The sequence below is a fragment of the Coptis chinensis genome, chromosome 9, assembly GCF_015680905.1.
Source record: "Coptis chinensis isolate HL-2020 chromosome 9, ASM1568090v1, whole genome shotgun sequence".
Taxonomy (NCBI): domain Eukaryota; kingdom Viridiplantae; phylum Streptophyta; class Magnoliopsida; order Ranunculales; family Ranunculaceae; genus Coptis; species Coptis chinensis.
The window spans coordinates 74,847,726-74,865,096 of NC_141464.1; the positions used below are offsets into that span (position 1 = coordinate 74,847,726).

The 17,371-nt window shown below is 37.6% G+C and overlaps 1 protein-coding gene and 1 pseudogene across 2 annotated transcripts; one reads left to right on the forward strand and one right to left on the reverse strand.

Moving 5' to 3' along the window:
* Positions 1-660: 660 nt before the first annotated feature.
* LOC147478036 (senescence-specific cysteine protease SAG39-like) lies at positions 661-2,071 on the forward strand (annotated as a pseudogene). The gene is made up of 2 exons (XR_015207954.1): positions 661-1,166; positions 1,309-2,071. The product of XR_015207954.1 is annotated as a senescence-specific cysteine protease SAG39-like (transcript).
* A 375-nt stretch (positions 2,072-2,446) lies between these two features.
* Positions 2,447-3,242, reverse strand: LOC147478037 (putative inactive dual specificity protein phosphatase-like At4g18593). The gene is made up of 2 exons (XM_086583140.1): positions 2,945-3,242; positions 2,447-2,859 (listed from the first exon to the last, which is right to left on the reverse strand). Exons 1-2 carry the CDS (start codon positions 3,174-3,176, stop codon positions 2,705-2,707), a joined length of 387 nt encoding a protein of 128 aa, XP_086439266.1. The 5' UTR covers positions 3,177-3,242; the 3' UTR covers positions 2,447-2,704.
* Between the last annotated feature and the right edge of the window lie 14,129 nt (positions 3,243-17,371).

The following is a 17,371-nucleotide window of genomic DNA, read 5'->3' on the forward strand; positions in this document are numbered from 1 at the left end:
GGCACTGAAAAACAAAAACATATCTTCTGTAAAAATCTATTTCATTTTCTACACTTTCTATTTCCCTTTCTATTTTCTTTGACGCGTCTGTAAGCATGTCCTAAGAGGCAAAAGAAGTTTTGAGGAACCATTTGATCCATTAAAGAAGTTGCTTAAAAGTTAAAACTGGCGTACTGTTTGAAAATCTAAAACTACTTTAGGGAACCATTAGAAAAAGTTTTGCGCATGCGCAGTTTTATAAGCACTCCTTGATGCGAACTAAGTTGCACTACGTGTAAGGGTGTAATCACATATGGTGGTGACATTATCAGTGTTAACAAAATCAAATTCATTATGCAACATAATTAGTAATTTTTGTACGTACACTTCAATTATCAGTAATTAAGTTGTTACACAGTCCAACGGAGTTGTCTAAATGGCAAAAAAAAACCCATAGTTTGTCATTATCTTAACCACATCTCTGCTGCTAACGCTAAGGTGCCGGCACTTTGAAATCTAAATCAATAAAGCCTACCGTAGCCGTTGGAGAGTTGGTCTCAATCATTCTATCTTCATCAAAGTTAAATAACAACAGAATTGAATCTCTGATATCTTTAATATAAAATGTTTAGAATCTTTATGAAGTTAGTTGTCTATATAAACTCAAGGATAACTCGACTTCAAGTGTACCTACAAAGACATCCATAACAAACATTAATTCCGAGTCTTGGTTTCAGTTGCTCGAATGGCTTCAGTCGGGAAATCAATCCATGTTTTCAATATAGTCCTAGTCATTTTAAGTCTATGGGCTTGTCAAGCTGCTTCTCGAACTCTCAATGAGGCTTCTATGTTGGAGAGATATGAACACTGGATGGTTCAGTATGGTCGTGTATACAATGACGCAACGGAGAAGGACAGGCGTTTTGAAATATTCAAAGAAAATGTCGAACGTATTGAGTCCTTGAACAGGGCTGGGAACAGAACCTACATATTAAGTGTTAACGGGTTTGCAGACCAAACCAATGAAGAATTTAAGGCAGCTCGAAATGGATTCAGAGGACTTTGCTCACCAGCAAAACCTTTCCAGGCCACTCCTTTCAGATATGAAAATGTCACTGCAGTTCCCTCTAGTATGGACTGGAGGAAGAAAGGCGCAGTAACCCCAGTCAAGGACCAAGGCCAATGTGGTAGTTATAGTACAAAGAGATCATGACTAATTTTTCATACTGAAGAAGAAACAACTAAGCCTTTTCCTTTCTACTTGTTGCTACTAGTGACCTTGCAGGGAAGTGATCTTCACTAACTTCATATAATAATGTGAAATTTCAGGATCTTGTTGGGCATTCTCAGCTGTGGCAGCTATGGAAGGGGCTACTCAGCTAAAAACAGGGAAGTTGATCTCCTTATCTGAACAGGAATTGGTGGACTGCGACACTAAAGGCGTGGACCAAGGGTGTGAGGGTGGTGAAATGGATGATGCATTTCTATTTGTCCAACGCAACAAAGGCATTGCCTCAGAAACTACCTATCCTTACACTGCGGCAGACAATACTTGCAATACTAAGGAGGAAGCCTCTCATGCAGCTGAAATCAGCAGTCACGAAGATGTCCCAAGAAACAGTGAGGTGGCCTTACTGCAGGCCGTGGCCAACCAACCAATAGCTGTAGCGATTGATGCAGGAGGCTCTGATTTCCAATTTTATTCAAGTGGTGTATTCACTGGTCAGTGCGGTACAGATCTAGACCCGCGGTGTGACTGCAGTTGGGTATGGAGTGAGCGGCGATGGGACTAAGTATTGGCTTGTGAAGAACTCATGGGGCAGTGCATGGGGTGAGAATGGATACATAAGAATGCAAAGGGATGTCAGTGCCAAGGGAGGTATTTATGGTATCGCCATGGATGCTTCTTACCCTATTGCTTGAGGAGGCAAAGAAAGTTCTATTCCTGGTCTGCTCTAATTTCTATATGAATATATACTAAGCTCCCTTTTAGCTGTATATATGGCTTGTCATGAAAGGATGAATGTACTTGTAAATAAAAGCCTTTGGGTATAAGTTTCAAGTGAAATGGGAACTTCTTTAGTTTTAATGACATTTTGTCATTCCAAGCAGGAATGATTGTGATTCCTTGTTTTAAACTTAAATTATTGTTAAAAAAAATAAAGAAAAGAAACACCAATCAACAACTCATCCCTATTCAAGTTCAAAACCATCCCTTGTTCTAGCCCAAAATTACATCCAATATTTTACATGTAAACAAGCACAGCTTTAAGTAATCCTGAATGCTGAAATTAGTAAACACCAAAACAGAGTCATAAACAAGATACAGATCATTATAGCACACAGTTCTCTCTTTCACGGCATCATTCAGAGATTGTATAACACGAAACATTAGAAAAAAAAATTAACAAAAAGATCATACAGCTTCGCAAGATGCCAATCAATATGAAGTGGAACAATCACATCCTATGTGAACAACTGCATGTTAATAACCATAACTATATCAATTCCACCATACATCAACATGCTCTCTTATCATCTGATGTCCTTTTTGTCCAAAATTATCTATACAAGTTGCTAAAAGACAAACTAAATTATATGATACGCATACCTAAAGACAAAATAAATTATATGCTACGAATACCTAAGACTCCATGATTAGTTGTCGATGCTTCCCAATTTGGTCTCATCTTGTCCAGCTATCAAGCAATACGAATAGCACTACTCATATATGGCATTCGTCTATTCGGTTCTTATGTAGCTGAAAAGCTGGATTCACCCATGAACCACAATTGCATTGCATACCTGCCCAGTTAAAGGAACCTAGCCTTGCCTTGCAACCCAAGCACTGAAGCTTCTCTTCCACTGTACCTTCTTCCACTGCAGCACAGAACAACAAAGGTTAACAATTTACAAATTAAGTTAACAAGTATAAAAATATAAATAGGCTGGGTTAAAATATAACCTGCTTGCATCCACTTCATGGGCTCAACAAATATAGAGGAGCACTCAGGCGGTTCCTTCTCCGTGTCCCACGAATCACTTCTCTTCTTCCATTTAAAACATCTCTCCCCCTCTCCTCGCTTGTGGTCAACCACATTCTCCTGAGATGCAACGATTCTCCGGCACTTCTTACAACGGTATATTAATTGCGTTTGCAAGTCTGTTCCAACATCAGACTTTTTTTCTTCTTCCATTATGGTATTAGTATCCGATATATCCTTATATCCTGTCACAATTAATAACAAATAAAAACCATAAAAACAAGATGTCACTTCATTTTGTAGTAGAAATAGAACTTCTTTAAAGTGAATGTGGGCCTGGGCTGGTAATGCAGCCCATAGCCTAGATCGGCCTGGTCCAGTCTTCCCTCACTAAATAAACTCTTTCTCACCAAAAACCTTTTTTTTTTTTTTTTTTTTTTTTTTTTTTTAAATCTGTTAAATTCTTTTTTGTAGGTGAATAATGTTATTATTCTTTATAATATATATGCAATTTCACATTGGAATATTGGATACATTATTTGGGAACACCAATCTTTCTTTATTTTTTTTGTTTAAATGACCTTTTAGTATCATAAACTTTGGTGGTTTTATCAATTTGGGCTACGAACTTTTTTTTTGAGCAAATTGGGTCATGACCTTTGCAAAATCTATCACGTTAGGCCACCGGTGTGTTTCCGTTATTTCAAATGCTGATATGTACTAATGCAAATGTGGCTTAACGTGCTTATGTGGCTCTGGCATGTCGACACCTAGAAACACCGATGTGGCATGATGATGTGTCACGCCCGAGAGAAATTGACACACATCCCGGCGATGGAATGAATCTCGAGGTGACACCTATCCCGATTCTACCGAAATTTCGCAGAGTTTCCTTTGTTTAATCGACGTAAGAAACCCTAAAACCTTTAAACCTTATAATCCCCTGGACATCTCATAATTCATTCTTCCAACCATATATATATAAACCAACCTTCTAAAACAACATCAAATCCCATCCACCAACTATGTAAGTGTAACTGCTACTTAAATACATCAAATATTACATCAAAATGGCCTAGCTCACTATATATACAACCAAAGGAACTAGCCTCTTACTATACAACCAAAGAAAAAAGAGCTATGCTCATTATATACAAAGAAAAAGAATAACCTAGCTTATCTCTATCTCATATTGGAATATAAACTTGACTCGCTCTCGTCAAGCATAAGGGAATCCTCCCAAATCCCCATAACCCTCATCGCTAGGGTTAGGAAAAGCCTCCTCCGCAACTGGCTCGTCTGAAATGTTAAGTAGGATGAGCAAACAACTATGCCCAGTAGAAACATACATAACCAATAAATAGTTTACTTATAGAAAACATTTAAAACATGCAGGGTTTCTATAATAGTATTCAAATATTGTGACTATGTATATATACATCACTAACTAGCGTAAATCATCTCGACATGCTTCATTGATATACAAAAATATAGTTTTTCACAATCATCATACAACTATTGTGATCCTATTAGAATGGTGAGGGTAAGACTCATCAATCTCGGTTCGAAGATTTCCCAAAGTGTGAACCATGCACCGTTGTTTTCCTCGATTTTACCCCGAATGCCGTTGTTGTGTTTTGTACACACAAAATCCCCAAAGCTTTAGGGGCTCAAAGGGCCTCCTGTGACCACGACCCCCCCATACGGCCGCCACCTAACTTAACTTGGTCAACCGCTCGACGACCGCAGGCTGCGACCGCCAGATCCTCGACACACATCCGAGTGGACTAAACTCTCACTCCTCGCCTAAAAACCTCATCGAGATAACATGTAACCCCACCCAAGCTAATCACCATACAAATGAAAAGCATGGTTATCTAGAAAAGTAGAAAAGGAATTCTCGGACTACATCCAAAGGATGCATCCCTTTAAAGGTGGCCCACCACCTCGAAAGGTGTACACCAGTTGAATCTAGAGCAAACCGCCGATCTCGAAATACGACAACAGTTCCTTCTTTATAGAATTCACAATTCCTTTTCTAAATCCCCTCATGATAAACATAGTAATATATATATATATATATATATACTAGTATTTCCGATTGTTTTCAAATACTCTAGTTACATATTTAGTTTTTCTTTTAAAACTGTTGATTCTGTAGGTGTGAGTTCCTGGATTTCCCACCATCAAGTAAAAGCAACCTATGACTCCCAAACGGGTCAGTCATAGTAAATAACAACCGATGATTCCCAAACGGCGAATCATCGTAAATAACAACAACCATTCCGGGAAAAATCCAGAACCTCGCGCCTAATTACAAACAACCGGGTAATCCTTACCCGCATTTCAAAATCCATCTCTCTGTCTCCTTACTGAGACAAGAGACGCGAACCTTTCCCAAAACCAGTTTTTCACTTTTAACAAAGAAACAATCCCTCGCTACCCCGATTTTACAGAAAACCCATTTCACACGAAAGCTATCTATATATATAGTTTATAGCGAGGAAATACAATGCAAAACATGAATATCATATATACATGCATGGTTGATACACAAACTATCTATTTCCAATTTAAGCAATTCAAATCATGCATGAAAATAAGCAGACTATATATTGGGATGTAGGTTCCTACCTTAACAAGCTCCGTTCTCCTCAATCCCACTTAACCGAATCAAGCTCGCTTAACCGAATCAACTCGAATTCGCTCCTATAACAACATATACATATACGTCGGTTGTTAGAATTGATCGAACAACAAGAAATCATTATTATCTAAGCGTTTGTGAAGAAATTCTCGACGTTAAGAATTGGGTTTCGGATAATTTTCATCTAACTACCATTAACAGAGCTACATGCCATTTCTGGCATTGTTCCTCTGACAGGGCTCTGTAGTCATTTACAGCCACTGTAGGACCGCACGTCAATGCCAATCATATCTATCAATCCCCCTAACTATTATGATTTTTCCCAACTCTAACTACCACAAATTCCACTCTTCAATTCACATTTAATCCAATACTACTAAGTGGGTGTTCTTTCTCACTTATTCGATACTCAACGCGTGATCTTAAACAAGTGTGAACTAGCATCAATGCTCTAAAATAGATTGAATATTTAAAATTCTTACCGAAAATCGGCCGATCCCTCCTCGGTTTTCGCTCCACCACTATTTCACTCCACTCTAGCTCCTCTAAACCGCCATTGCCGACCTTCAACACCCCAATACAATCAAGTTATAACCGATATATCCAATTCCATCGAAATTTAAAGCTAATTATCTAATAGAGACGAATCGCACTCACCTTTCTCTCATGATTTCGCTTTGGTACGCTCGAAATTCACTAGCTTCTCCAATCAACTCTTTGCCGAAATACCACACTCCCGCTCAATATTTCCATCAATACATCACAAGCTATCAACATCGAAGTTTAAACTTGTTGATTGAGGCAGATTAAACTAACCCGCAAATGGCGGTACAACGAAATTCATCGACCTTTCGCAATCCGGCGCCAATCCAAGAATTTTCAAGCTTCACACTTGATTTGAGTGCTACTAAGGATTGGGTGTTGGGATTCTTGGTTTGAATCGATTGGAGAGGAACTAACCCAACCCCGCCCGGAATTTCCAAGAAATTTTGAATTCTCTCACTTCCGGTTTAGTGTTCCTAGGTTTGGGTGTGAAGAATTTATGGTTGGATCGATGGGAATTGAGAGAATTTCCTCTCTCTTAGGGTTTTAAAAGGTGCGAATCGGGGAAGAAGAAGTGATTTTTTTGTTCTCGCGATTTTTGTGCGATTTTGTCTATTTTGTTGTCAAAAGACCATCCCTGCCCTTACCTCTAATTTAGCATCCAACCCGTTTTGAATCCCCGCCCTTTTCCAAGTTTTTGCTTTTGGCGACTTTGTCCATTTTTTACGGTTTCGGGTTTGCGCGGTACGGACTTTTATTGACTATTAAATTATTTAGTTAGGTGCCCACGAGTTTACTACGTGTCGAATTATTTTATCACTTCTTATTTATCTTCTTTTCGATTTTTAGTATATTCTAAGTAACCAATTATATGAAATCTAAGAACTTTTCAAGTGGTTTTCCGGAACTAATTGGATTTCCTCGGTCGGTGTTAAATTAATTTACGTTACGTCAGCTAACCGTCTATCCGACTGGCCCAGTACGTAATCGCCCCTAAGGTTCAAGTGTCCTTTACTAATTTACCCTTAATAATAATTTAGAACTTTACATGATGTCATAATGTCGTCATCGTAAAATCACGCTTTGAATTTTGAAATTGACCTAGAAACATCTGATGTGGCATGATGATGTCATAAGAGAGTCTTCATATGCTTAACATCCCGCCTTTCCTTCATCCTTCTAAAGGGATAGACCTATGCAGATGCAGATAACAAAACCAACAACAACAAAAAGAGCATCAACAAAAGATAGACACACAAAAGTAGAAGGAAGCGGAAGAAGGATATTATGCCGAAGAACATGTGCAAAAAGAATATTTGTTGCTTAACCGAGAACTTGGTCATAAATCGATGTCAAACTATTAGATGGTTACTTGAACATGCCAACCAGCTATTATTGCAAAGAATGGAACTAATCCCGCTATAGCTATGTCCAGAAACTTTAAACATACCAACTACATCTCCAAGTCAAGAAACACCAACAACAGATATGAATAAGAAGAAAAAAAACGCCCCCGTTACTAGTGATTTCTTTGATCCTATTAACGATGGGGTTTCTGTTTCTTCTGGTTTAGCACCTATTCAAGCAAGTGTAGTTTCAGCAACAACATATCAGCATCATCAAGGGCTTGTTCCTATGTGGGCTTTAGGAACTGGGGGTAATGTTAACGTTAACATGGTCCCTTCAAACGCAACTTTTTGGATGATACCACCACCAGCATCTATTACTGGACCTTCAAATCAATGAATGCTTACACCACAGGGACTTTTTTTTTTCTTTGAGACCAACGGCGTAGTGCCCTTTCCTCATCAGTTGAGTGCTTTCACGACTGGACCTCCATTCTTCTTCCCGAAGTCGAGGTGCGCACAAGTAGCTCCCCCGCTTCGTTTCACTTCTTTTTTCTCCATTGCCTACGTTGATGACGATAGTGTTGTTGAGTGTTGACTACTGAATTGTTGTCCACATAAAATTTTAATCGCATGATTAAGGTATCAAGTAAATGGAAGGTGTTGAATCCTCATAATCCGGTGGTGGTGGTGGAGGCGTTGGTGAGGAAGATGAACAGTGAATTTTTTTGGTTTTGTTGGGCTTGGGTCGAAATCAATATGTGGGCTTATGTGAATTTGAAATTTCGGTGAAATTTCTATGAAACTTATGTGAAATTTCGGATTCGAAACACTTTGAAATTTCGATGCCATGTCAACGGTGATTAGGTGTGCACTTCAACGGTGACACATAAGTATTTGGTCGGACACATATACATCCGGCACACCACATAAGCATGTGAAGTAACGGAATGATAACGGTGGCTCAAACTGATACAAAAAAGAAAGGTCATGGCCCAATTTGCTCAAAAAAAAAGTTTGTGACCTAAATTGATAAAACCACCAAAGTTCATGGTACTAAACGATCATTTTTTCTTCTTTTTTTGTTATAAAGTTAATAGTTCCACTAGCTAGGATTACCTCTTCACATTATTTTTAAATTTCAATTTCGTGATAATTGCATTTTTTTTTTATTTCAGTTTTAAAATGTTATATAATCTCATTTTTTGTGTGTGATGGGCGATGTGGGTTGTGTAGTTATTATCCCATATTTCAGAGGCAACTATAGTAGTATAGTGAAATGGAGGTTTATCTCATTGTGACCGCTTCTATTCTTGTTTTCGTTTGAGCACATTATTTCTTGCATTTGTTGCATTTTATTATTTTATTCATGTTTTATCTACCAATATGAAGCAAAAGTATATACGAATACAAATTAGTCCAAAACCAAACACAAATTTAAGATTACCAGTTTTTTCACAAAAAGACTAAACAACCTATTCATTTTAGAGATAGTGAGAGAAAATGAGACGAAAATGAAAGATGGTGGGTGCATAGTAGAAACATTTATAATAACACGTACGTAGAAGCGGTTTGTTTCTCTGTACTTTTTTTGTTGTGAGAAGAATTAGGGTGTCTTAATTCATGTTTATTAGTATTATTCCTTTGGATGAAAATGACATGATAAAAAGTAAGTTTTTTCTCCCGGATGAAAATTACACTCTCAATATCCAGATTCTCTCCATATTGAAAATCGGTGAAAAACTCAATTTTGTCTTCTAGTCTTCCCGTACTATTTTTTTATAGTGTAGTCTTCCCGTACTAAATAAACTCCTTATCGCCAAAAAATTTTTTTTTAAAAATTATTTTTGGTTTTTTTGTTAATCCTCTCAATATGTTAAATCCTTTTTTTGTATATATATATATATATATATATATATATATATATATACAAAAAAGGATTTGCATATATATATATATATATGCAATTCCACATGGATGCATCATTTGGGAACACCAATCTTTCTTTAATCTTTTTTTTTTATAAAGTTAATAGTTCCACTAGCTAGGACCATCTCTTCAATGCAATTTTTTAATTTCAATTTCGTGATAATCGTGATTTTTGGTGTGTGGTGGCCAATGGGGTTGTGTAGTTATTATTAACCCCATATTTCAGAGGCAACTATAGTGAAATGGAGGTTTATCTCGTTGTGATTGTTTCAATCTATTTTGTTTTTTGTTTTTTTTAAGAAAAAAAAAATTTGTTTGAGCACATTTTACATGGACCTACTTTTTAGACTGATAAACACCCAAAACTGTAATAGTAAATCCCGTATGGGTAACACCATACATCTCTTTTACGAGCCTACAGTTGCTATGACTTTGGACCTTCCCTATCACAAGCCCACCCCCACCATTCAATACATCGTACATAACTCCTTTAATTACTTTTGAGAAGATTTCACCGGCCTCTACGGCGATGGCCTCACCCGAGTCATTGAACGTGAGGAAACTGGCCGATGGCTGGACAAAACAATTCCCCTAGCAAGTATGACAATGAATGTAACGCCCGTATTTAAAATACATATTTTTCTATTTATTAATTAATTAAATTATTTATTTAAAATTCGCTGGATTGGATTTGTGATATGTGGGCCTGGTTTATGGGCCCGAGTTTGTATTGGGCTTGGGTTTCAAACCCAAGTATATATTCGTATTGTTCTGGAGAATAGGGTTTTGAAAGAATAAAAAAAAATAATAAAAATGGAGGCGGCTTGTTTGCTCGAGCGTTGGAGCGCGACGACTCGAACTAGGAGGAATTTGTAGGAGCTGTTAATACAGGTGAGTGGTTATATTTTTAAATTTTCACCGAACCTACGGTACTGTCAGAGTTTTGGCTTCAGGCTCAGTATAATTTTGGGTTATGCGTACTGTCGATATTTTTCCCCCTGTCATAATGATTAAACTGTCGAACCTCTGTTGAGGCTAGGAAATCGACATTTAACTATCCAAGCTTTATGGCCGGTTAAGGGCAGTTAAAGCCTAATCTATAGAAATCGTCATTTTTTTCTTTGTTTCTCTGTTTGAACTCATTTTTTTCTTTAATGTGGCTTGGAATGTGGCTGGGAATTTGTTGATTTATGTCGGGGGTTATAGGTTTGAGGTTGGTTATTGTGGTGTGGATGAGCTGTTCAAGCTCTGAAGAAACATTAATGGCGGCACCAAGAAATCGCCGATACAAGTTTATGTAACTGTTGGGTGGTTTTTGTTATAAGTTGTTGACTGATGATGGGCTGTAGACCGGTGGTTGGGGGTTGGCGGAAGGGCTGCTGGAAGCTCCCAACACTTGTTAATGGCTGCCAGAGAATCGCCAGTAGAACTGTGATTGTTGTGTTTTTTTGTATTGATTGAAGATTGGGGTAGAAAGGGGTTGAGGTTTGGGTATTGATTGGTTGTTGATGTATGATTGAAGTAGCTAGTGTATTGTGTAGGGGAGCTGTCGAAGCTCTGTTAATGGCGGACGGTCTCAGATCTAGTTTTGGTGGAGATGTTGAATTTAAGAATTGAGTTTTTGGCTTTTAGTAAAGTTGTGGGGTTTGTGTTTAGGGGTGATTTCGGTTGGTTGAAATGGGAGATGATGGTGGCCGGAAATTTGGGTGAGCTGGTGGTGGAGGCTGCTGGAGGAAGAAGATGGCTATTTTGGGCTTGGACCTTGGGCCCGGGTTTGGATTTGATTGGTTGGGCCAAAAACCTTATTTTGTTTGGGCCTTTTCTAATTGGTTTTCTTTGGGCCGAACCAAGTTAAGTTTTGGGCCAGTTCTCTTTGTTTTGTTCTGGGCCGAAATCTAGTAGTGTGTTGGCTAGTTCCATATTAAGTTGTGGACCAGTTTTGGTTTAGTTTGGGCCCAGTTTAGGTTAAGTTGTTTGGGCTAAAACTAATTGCTTTTCTTTGGACCAGTTTCAAGTTAGTTTTGGGGCCGGTCCATATAACTTAAAATGGATCTAATTGGGTCTTTAAATGTTCAGACTTTCGGGTTCTAAGGTTTGGGCTTGGCCAGTTGGATCCGAACCATTACCTTGGTCATGAGCCCATGAGCCATGCACCTTGACCTTAGCCATGAACAATGGCTATGACCACGCACTTGTTGAACATAGGAACGACAGTTTGACTTTGACCATGATGTGTTGACTTTGACTATGACGTGTTGACGTTGACTTTGACTTTGACCATTGACCGTTGACCGTTGACTGTGGAATGTTGACTTTTTCCAGTTTTTCTCATATTTAAGAATATGGACAAATATAGTAATAAAATATTGTCGAAAATTGTATAACTTTGTTTGTCATTTATCTAATTAAGTTTTGACGTGAGTAGTGCAATATAATATTGGCACGTAACTAGAGGGGAAGTCTGATAATAAGAATTTGATATATATGTTTTTATGAGTATTAAATTATATACGGACTTAGATTTATGGACTTTGATTGTGGACTGTGGACTGTTTAATTGTGCTACGTTTTATGTTGTAAATTGTATGGACAAATCAAATGTTAAAATGCTATGGAAGCTTGTATAAATTTGGTGGTCTTTATCTAATTAAGATTTGATGTTGATATTGTGACATTATATAATATGTTGGGATATATATATTAAATGCAATAGTTTTGGAGAAATAAATGTATAAACACTCAATTATTTTATCTGTGAGATGCTAATAGAGTATTTGTGGTTATTTCCCACGGGATTGTGGCGTAGTGCAATAATATATTGGCACGTGAAAGAATGAAAGTGGTTATGAGATATAATTGAGATGTTTCTAAATATTGTGGCTTAGTGCAATAAGGTAATTGACCTGCACGTGATATAGTGGAATGATTATGAGTCATAAATGTATGACACCGAATAAATTACGAATCGAAAATCCTAGAACCCCGACTACCACAACTCATGTGATTTGCCCCCGTTGGTCATGTGTGATATGATTGGCCCTTGTGTAGGGTGTATATATATGAGATGTTGATTGACCCATGTGTTGGGCAATCGTAGCCGAATAGTGGCTTGATTATTCCGTTCACAATAATAGAACGAGACGCGCGATATTTTATGCCGAATAGTGGCAGTACTTGCATAATGGCTTCCGTGTGAGGGTTACCTTGTGTGCGGCATCCCGCTCAGGGTAGTTACGCACGGAGTGGTTAATTATGTAAGGGGAGGCATGTGGATATACATGTTCGGCGTTGGGAAGCGATTGTGGTAGCCAGGGAAACTAGGTAAGACATAGATACGACGTGATTTTAGGGACACACAAAGAAAGCCTTAAATAATATAATTATGGTAATATGTTGGTTAACTATATATCTTTAAATATATGATTGTATATGGCTTTGCGGAAGGGTGGGTCAAACTAATTACTTGGGTAGAGACGACCCACTCTGTTATTGAGCATGAAATGCGGTACGGATATAATATGCTTGGCTGGTTATAGTTTAGTTAGAACCTAAAAATACCGTGGATGAACTAAATGCCTTTTATTATCGCGTGGTTTGTTGTGTGGTTAGTGGGAAGTTAAGGCGCCTCAGTGGAGGAACTACCTGCCTTAATTATTGTACTTAAAGATGTTGTATTAGTCATTGAAAGTTAAGGCGCCTCGATGGAGGAACTAACTGCCGTATAGATTGTGTATATATATGTATAATTATATGTGTATTTTAGAGCTACTCACACCAACATTTTTGCAATGCTGACCCGATTTGCATGTTTGCTTATCGGGTGTGTTCATTAAATGAACACAGTTGATAAGTCTTGACAGGTTTAGTATTGAAGAAGGTTGGTTGCTACTTGTGGTTTGCATTAGCGTCGCATTTCAAGATAGGCTTTGTTTTCCTTTGAGGTGATATAGATTTTCAGTTGAGATAAGGTTATTTGCATTTTCATTTGTTAATTTTTGTAATGAAGAGGACTTTTGTTTAAGTTAAAAATTTTATTGGATTTTAATTATCCGCATATTTAAACTGTTTATGGGTTTTTGGAAGTGGAGAGTGCGTCACACCTCGGAGATCGAAGAGACGGGAACAAATAATGTTTTTCCGAATTCTGTCGAAATTCGGGGTGTGACAATGAATGTCGACTACCATGTTGTTTATCCTTCTAAACAAGATTGGCATTTTTCCACTTCCACCGAATCAGCTTACAAGACTTCCATGCTCTTGCTCAGCAACATACCTTCTTCGACATCACGAACCTCGTAATTGAGAACCTGAAAAGGGCTCGTCATTTTTTACACCAATATATCACCTTGCCCGTTACCGCATGCTGGATAATAAGGGCATTCTTCCCATAGTTTTCGGCCACTTTTCATGACTGGGTACGAGTAGATTCTATGTGTCCGGCGAACATGATAATTCATTCTTTGAGATTTCGGTCCAAGGCCGGGCGCTTCTTCAAGGTACACCGAAATGCGCTTTGTTGCTTCCCCAAAGACAAAGACATGATAGCTCATTTGGACACTTCTAAAAAGAGAAAGTGGAGCAAAGTTTGGCAGACCATGATAAACTGGAGTGATGCCAAAGAATGGCACTTCGATAGAGATAAAGCTAGAATGGACATACCCCTAATTCATAATTAGGGCAGTGTAAGTTGATGTACATATTTGTTGTTTTACTTTTTGAAGTGTCCTTTCCCTTTTGTTTTGTATATTATATGTGGTGTTCGCATAATCTTCTGTTGCAAATATCAGCTCTATTTTTGCTCAAGCCTCTCTGGTATATTCTTTCTTCCTCTTGACACTTTGAGGACACAGTGTTCTACTGTTTGGGGATGGTTAGAACCTTTCGCAAAAATTAAGCATTTATAGATTGTATATAGCTTTATTTTATGTCTAAATAAGTGTATTTAGTGACAAAGTCTCGTTCTTTTTTCTGTGATGAAAAATATCTAAAATCTCACCCTAACGTTAGAATTAGGATTTGTTATTAGAAACTTAAGTTAATATGTATGCAATAGTTTTTATATCTTTTCATGAGTATTTATGCACTGACTGTCATTGAATTTACATAGCAGTAAGTTTCTGGGACCCATGGTCAGACAACTTAATTTCCATATCCTGTGAGAATCTAACCAAAAAGCCTAAAAATGTGTGATTTATGAGTAATGACACAGAGGAGTAGTTTTTCCGAATTGAGAAGTTCATGCGCCTACTTACTTGATGAGAATTTAGGCCTTTTTGGATCAATATAGCCAAAAATTCGTACCTGTGAAATTTTTACTGTTAGTCGCCCCACTGAACCTTTCATTAACCCTTTCTATTTCACCAAAAAATTTCTTACCCATTTATTAACCACAAATAAATAAGCCTACCTAGATGATGAGTATGAGAAATAGGATGAAGTGTGGAAAAATGAAGAAAAAAAACTTGTCACAAATCAAAATTAGTTACCTGCTTCAGAAAGAAAAGAAAAAGAAAAATAGAAATATGTTTCCAAAAATCAAAAGAAAAATCAAAGTTAGAATTTCCTCCAAAATCAAATCAAAAGGGTATACAAAAGCTTAAAAAAGCTAAGTATGGAAACTCATGTTAGAAGCAGGAAAGAAAATAAGGATTTTTCTAGTGTAAATATCTCGAAGACCTTATTCTCTCATACTTATTATTTTTGAATTTTCCATTCTATTTTCTTCTACACTACCACCTAAGCCCCAAAACACCTAATAAAGACCTCTAGCTCAATTAAGAGTAGGATGGTGTGATAATAAGTAGTAGATGTGAATTCTCGACCTCCGCTTCTCTGACTGTCATTGAGTATGTGAGAAAATGTGTGCCCACTGCATACTGAAGTTAGCAAAACTTGAGTGGAAAAACATGAGAGAATTTGTGTTTCAATATATACCTGTGAGAACCTACTTAAGGACGCTATCCAAAGGATCCAGAAACGACCCTGCTCGTACATTTCATTGTAAAGATCACTGCATGCATGTTCACATGTAGATGTTTTTGATTATTGTATGTATATTAACTTGAATTTCAAAAGAATTAATCCTTGTCCCCCCTAGTGAGATGTATAGATATCTGAGATTAATTAAGGGAACAAGCGTTTGTTACTGAGTCGTTGTAGTATAGATGAAGTTGTGAGTATCTTATCTGGAAAACTCTCACGAGGCTATAACTCGTCTACTAGGGAATTCCTAGTGGTTTAAGGCCTTGTTGCATATGGTCAATGTAACTGCACTCTGCGAAATGAGACTTAGTTTAGGACAACACATTTTTGGCCACTTATCGTTTTAATGTCTCTTCTTTGCTTGAGGACAAGCAAAGTGTTGTTTGGGGGTGGTATGATAATCACCAAAAACTGTAATACTAAACCCCGTAGAGAAATAGCATTTTGGTTAATTATGTGTTTAATAATCATGAAATAATTATATTTTCGTACTTTTGCAGGTTTTCGCAGTTAACGTGAATATGATGATAAAACCTGCATCAAAGTACGGGAATACTGTGCATACTTGAAGTATTCCCACTCATCATCTCATCCCAGTGAAGCCCAACAAAGCTTGACTAGAGCCGAAGATTCCAAAGGGACAAAACCAGTGCAGAACGGGACCACGTGTAAAGAATCAGCAAACTTCCAAAGCTCACATCTTTCAAACCTAGACGCCAATTTCGGCAAGTGAACTGCCAGAACGACGAGCTCTACGCAAAGACAAAAAGTTGTAAAAACGCCAAAATCCAGGCCACCACTGGACACAGTACGTGGACCCACTCTGCGAGCCCACAAGAAATGATGAGTCATTATGCATAGACAAGTGGTAAGTGATGGACACTTTTGTGACACCTTGCAAGAAAAGACAAGACAAGACAAGAAAGTAAATACATGATTGGATTGTTGATTAGAAAAGGGTGAAAAAAGTTTGGATGTTTTGAAAAAGGAAAAAGACAAACTTATAAATGTGGGAAGGCTTCACGTGAGATTCCCATAGGATATATATTTTGAATGTTGGAGAAAGGAGGGGGTTGTTCTTGCATTTCATTTTGGTTTTTACATTTTCATGCTTAATATTTTCTCATTTTCAAGCTTTTGTATTAGGTTGGTACAGGAAGTCTTTAACTTATAATAAAATCTATTTTCTTCAAGTTCAAATTCTAGTTCTTCCTTCGGGTTTTTTCACTTTTTCATTTCATACCTAAAAGACATAAAATCAATCCAAGGACCATGAGCTAAAACCCTCCCAAGGGGTTAATGATACTCATGGGAGGATCAGGCTGCAATTTAGTAGTCCAAAATCACTACTTAGGGAATAGGGTTTGATTATACATCCGGTCCCAAAATGACTGAGTCTGACCAAGTTTGGAGTGTTGATACTCCAGACTAGTCTCGTACGAGACCCAGTTAACACTAGGTCAAGTTTCGTGCGAGACCCTATGGTGGCCGTTAACCCTCTAGTTTGTCTAGCTGGTGTATACTTAAACCAGGAGTTGAAGTGATATTCCAGAGATGGAATGTTAATTCAACTCCTCATGCTAGTGAGATGAACTCAGAGATGAGTGCGTCTTACTAGGGATTGATACTCGACGCCGTTTCGGGTTTGTCTATGAACTTCGAGGACGATTAGAGTCAGTGATAAGGTACTCTAAAAAATTGTAACTGACCTTGCATTATTACGATTAACCTTCTTCTTGTATCTCTCTTTCTATCTAGTTTATTAAGTAATCAATCTTTGTAATTCCAAGTTAACTTGCATTCCAAGTTTTAATTGAGCAACATAAGAAATAACAAAGTAAATCCTACTCACTAAATCCCTTGAAGTTGTAATTTCAGTTGTGAACTTTGCCTAATACTAAGGTTTGGACGATCCCTTACTCGATCTATGCTACCAACCTACGTGAGTAAGGTAACTTGAC

Coding starts and splice junctions, on each gene's coding strand:
- LOC147478037 (XM_086583140.1), bottom strand. CDS start 3,176: ATGGAAGAAGAAAAAAAGTCTGATGTTGGAACAGACTTGCAAACGCAA. Junction 2,860..2,944: donor CATGAAGTGGATGCAAGCAG/GTTATATTTTAA, acceptor TCTGTGCTGCAG/TGGAAGAAGGTACAGTGGAA.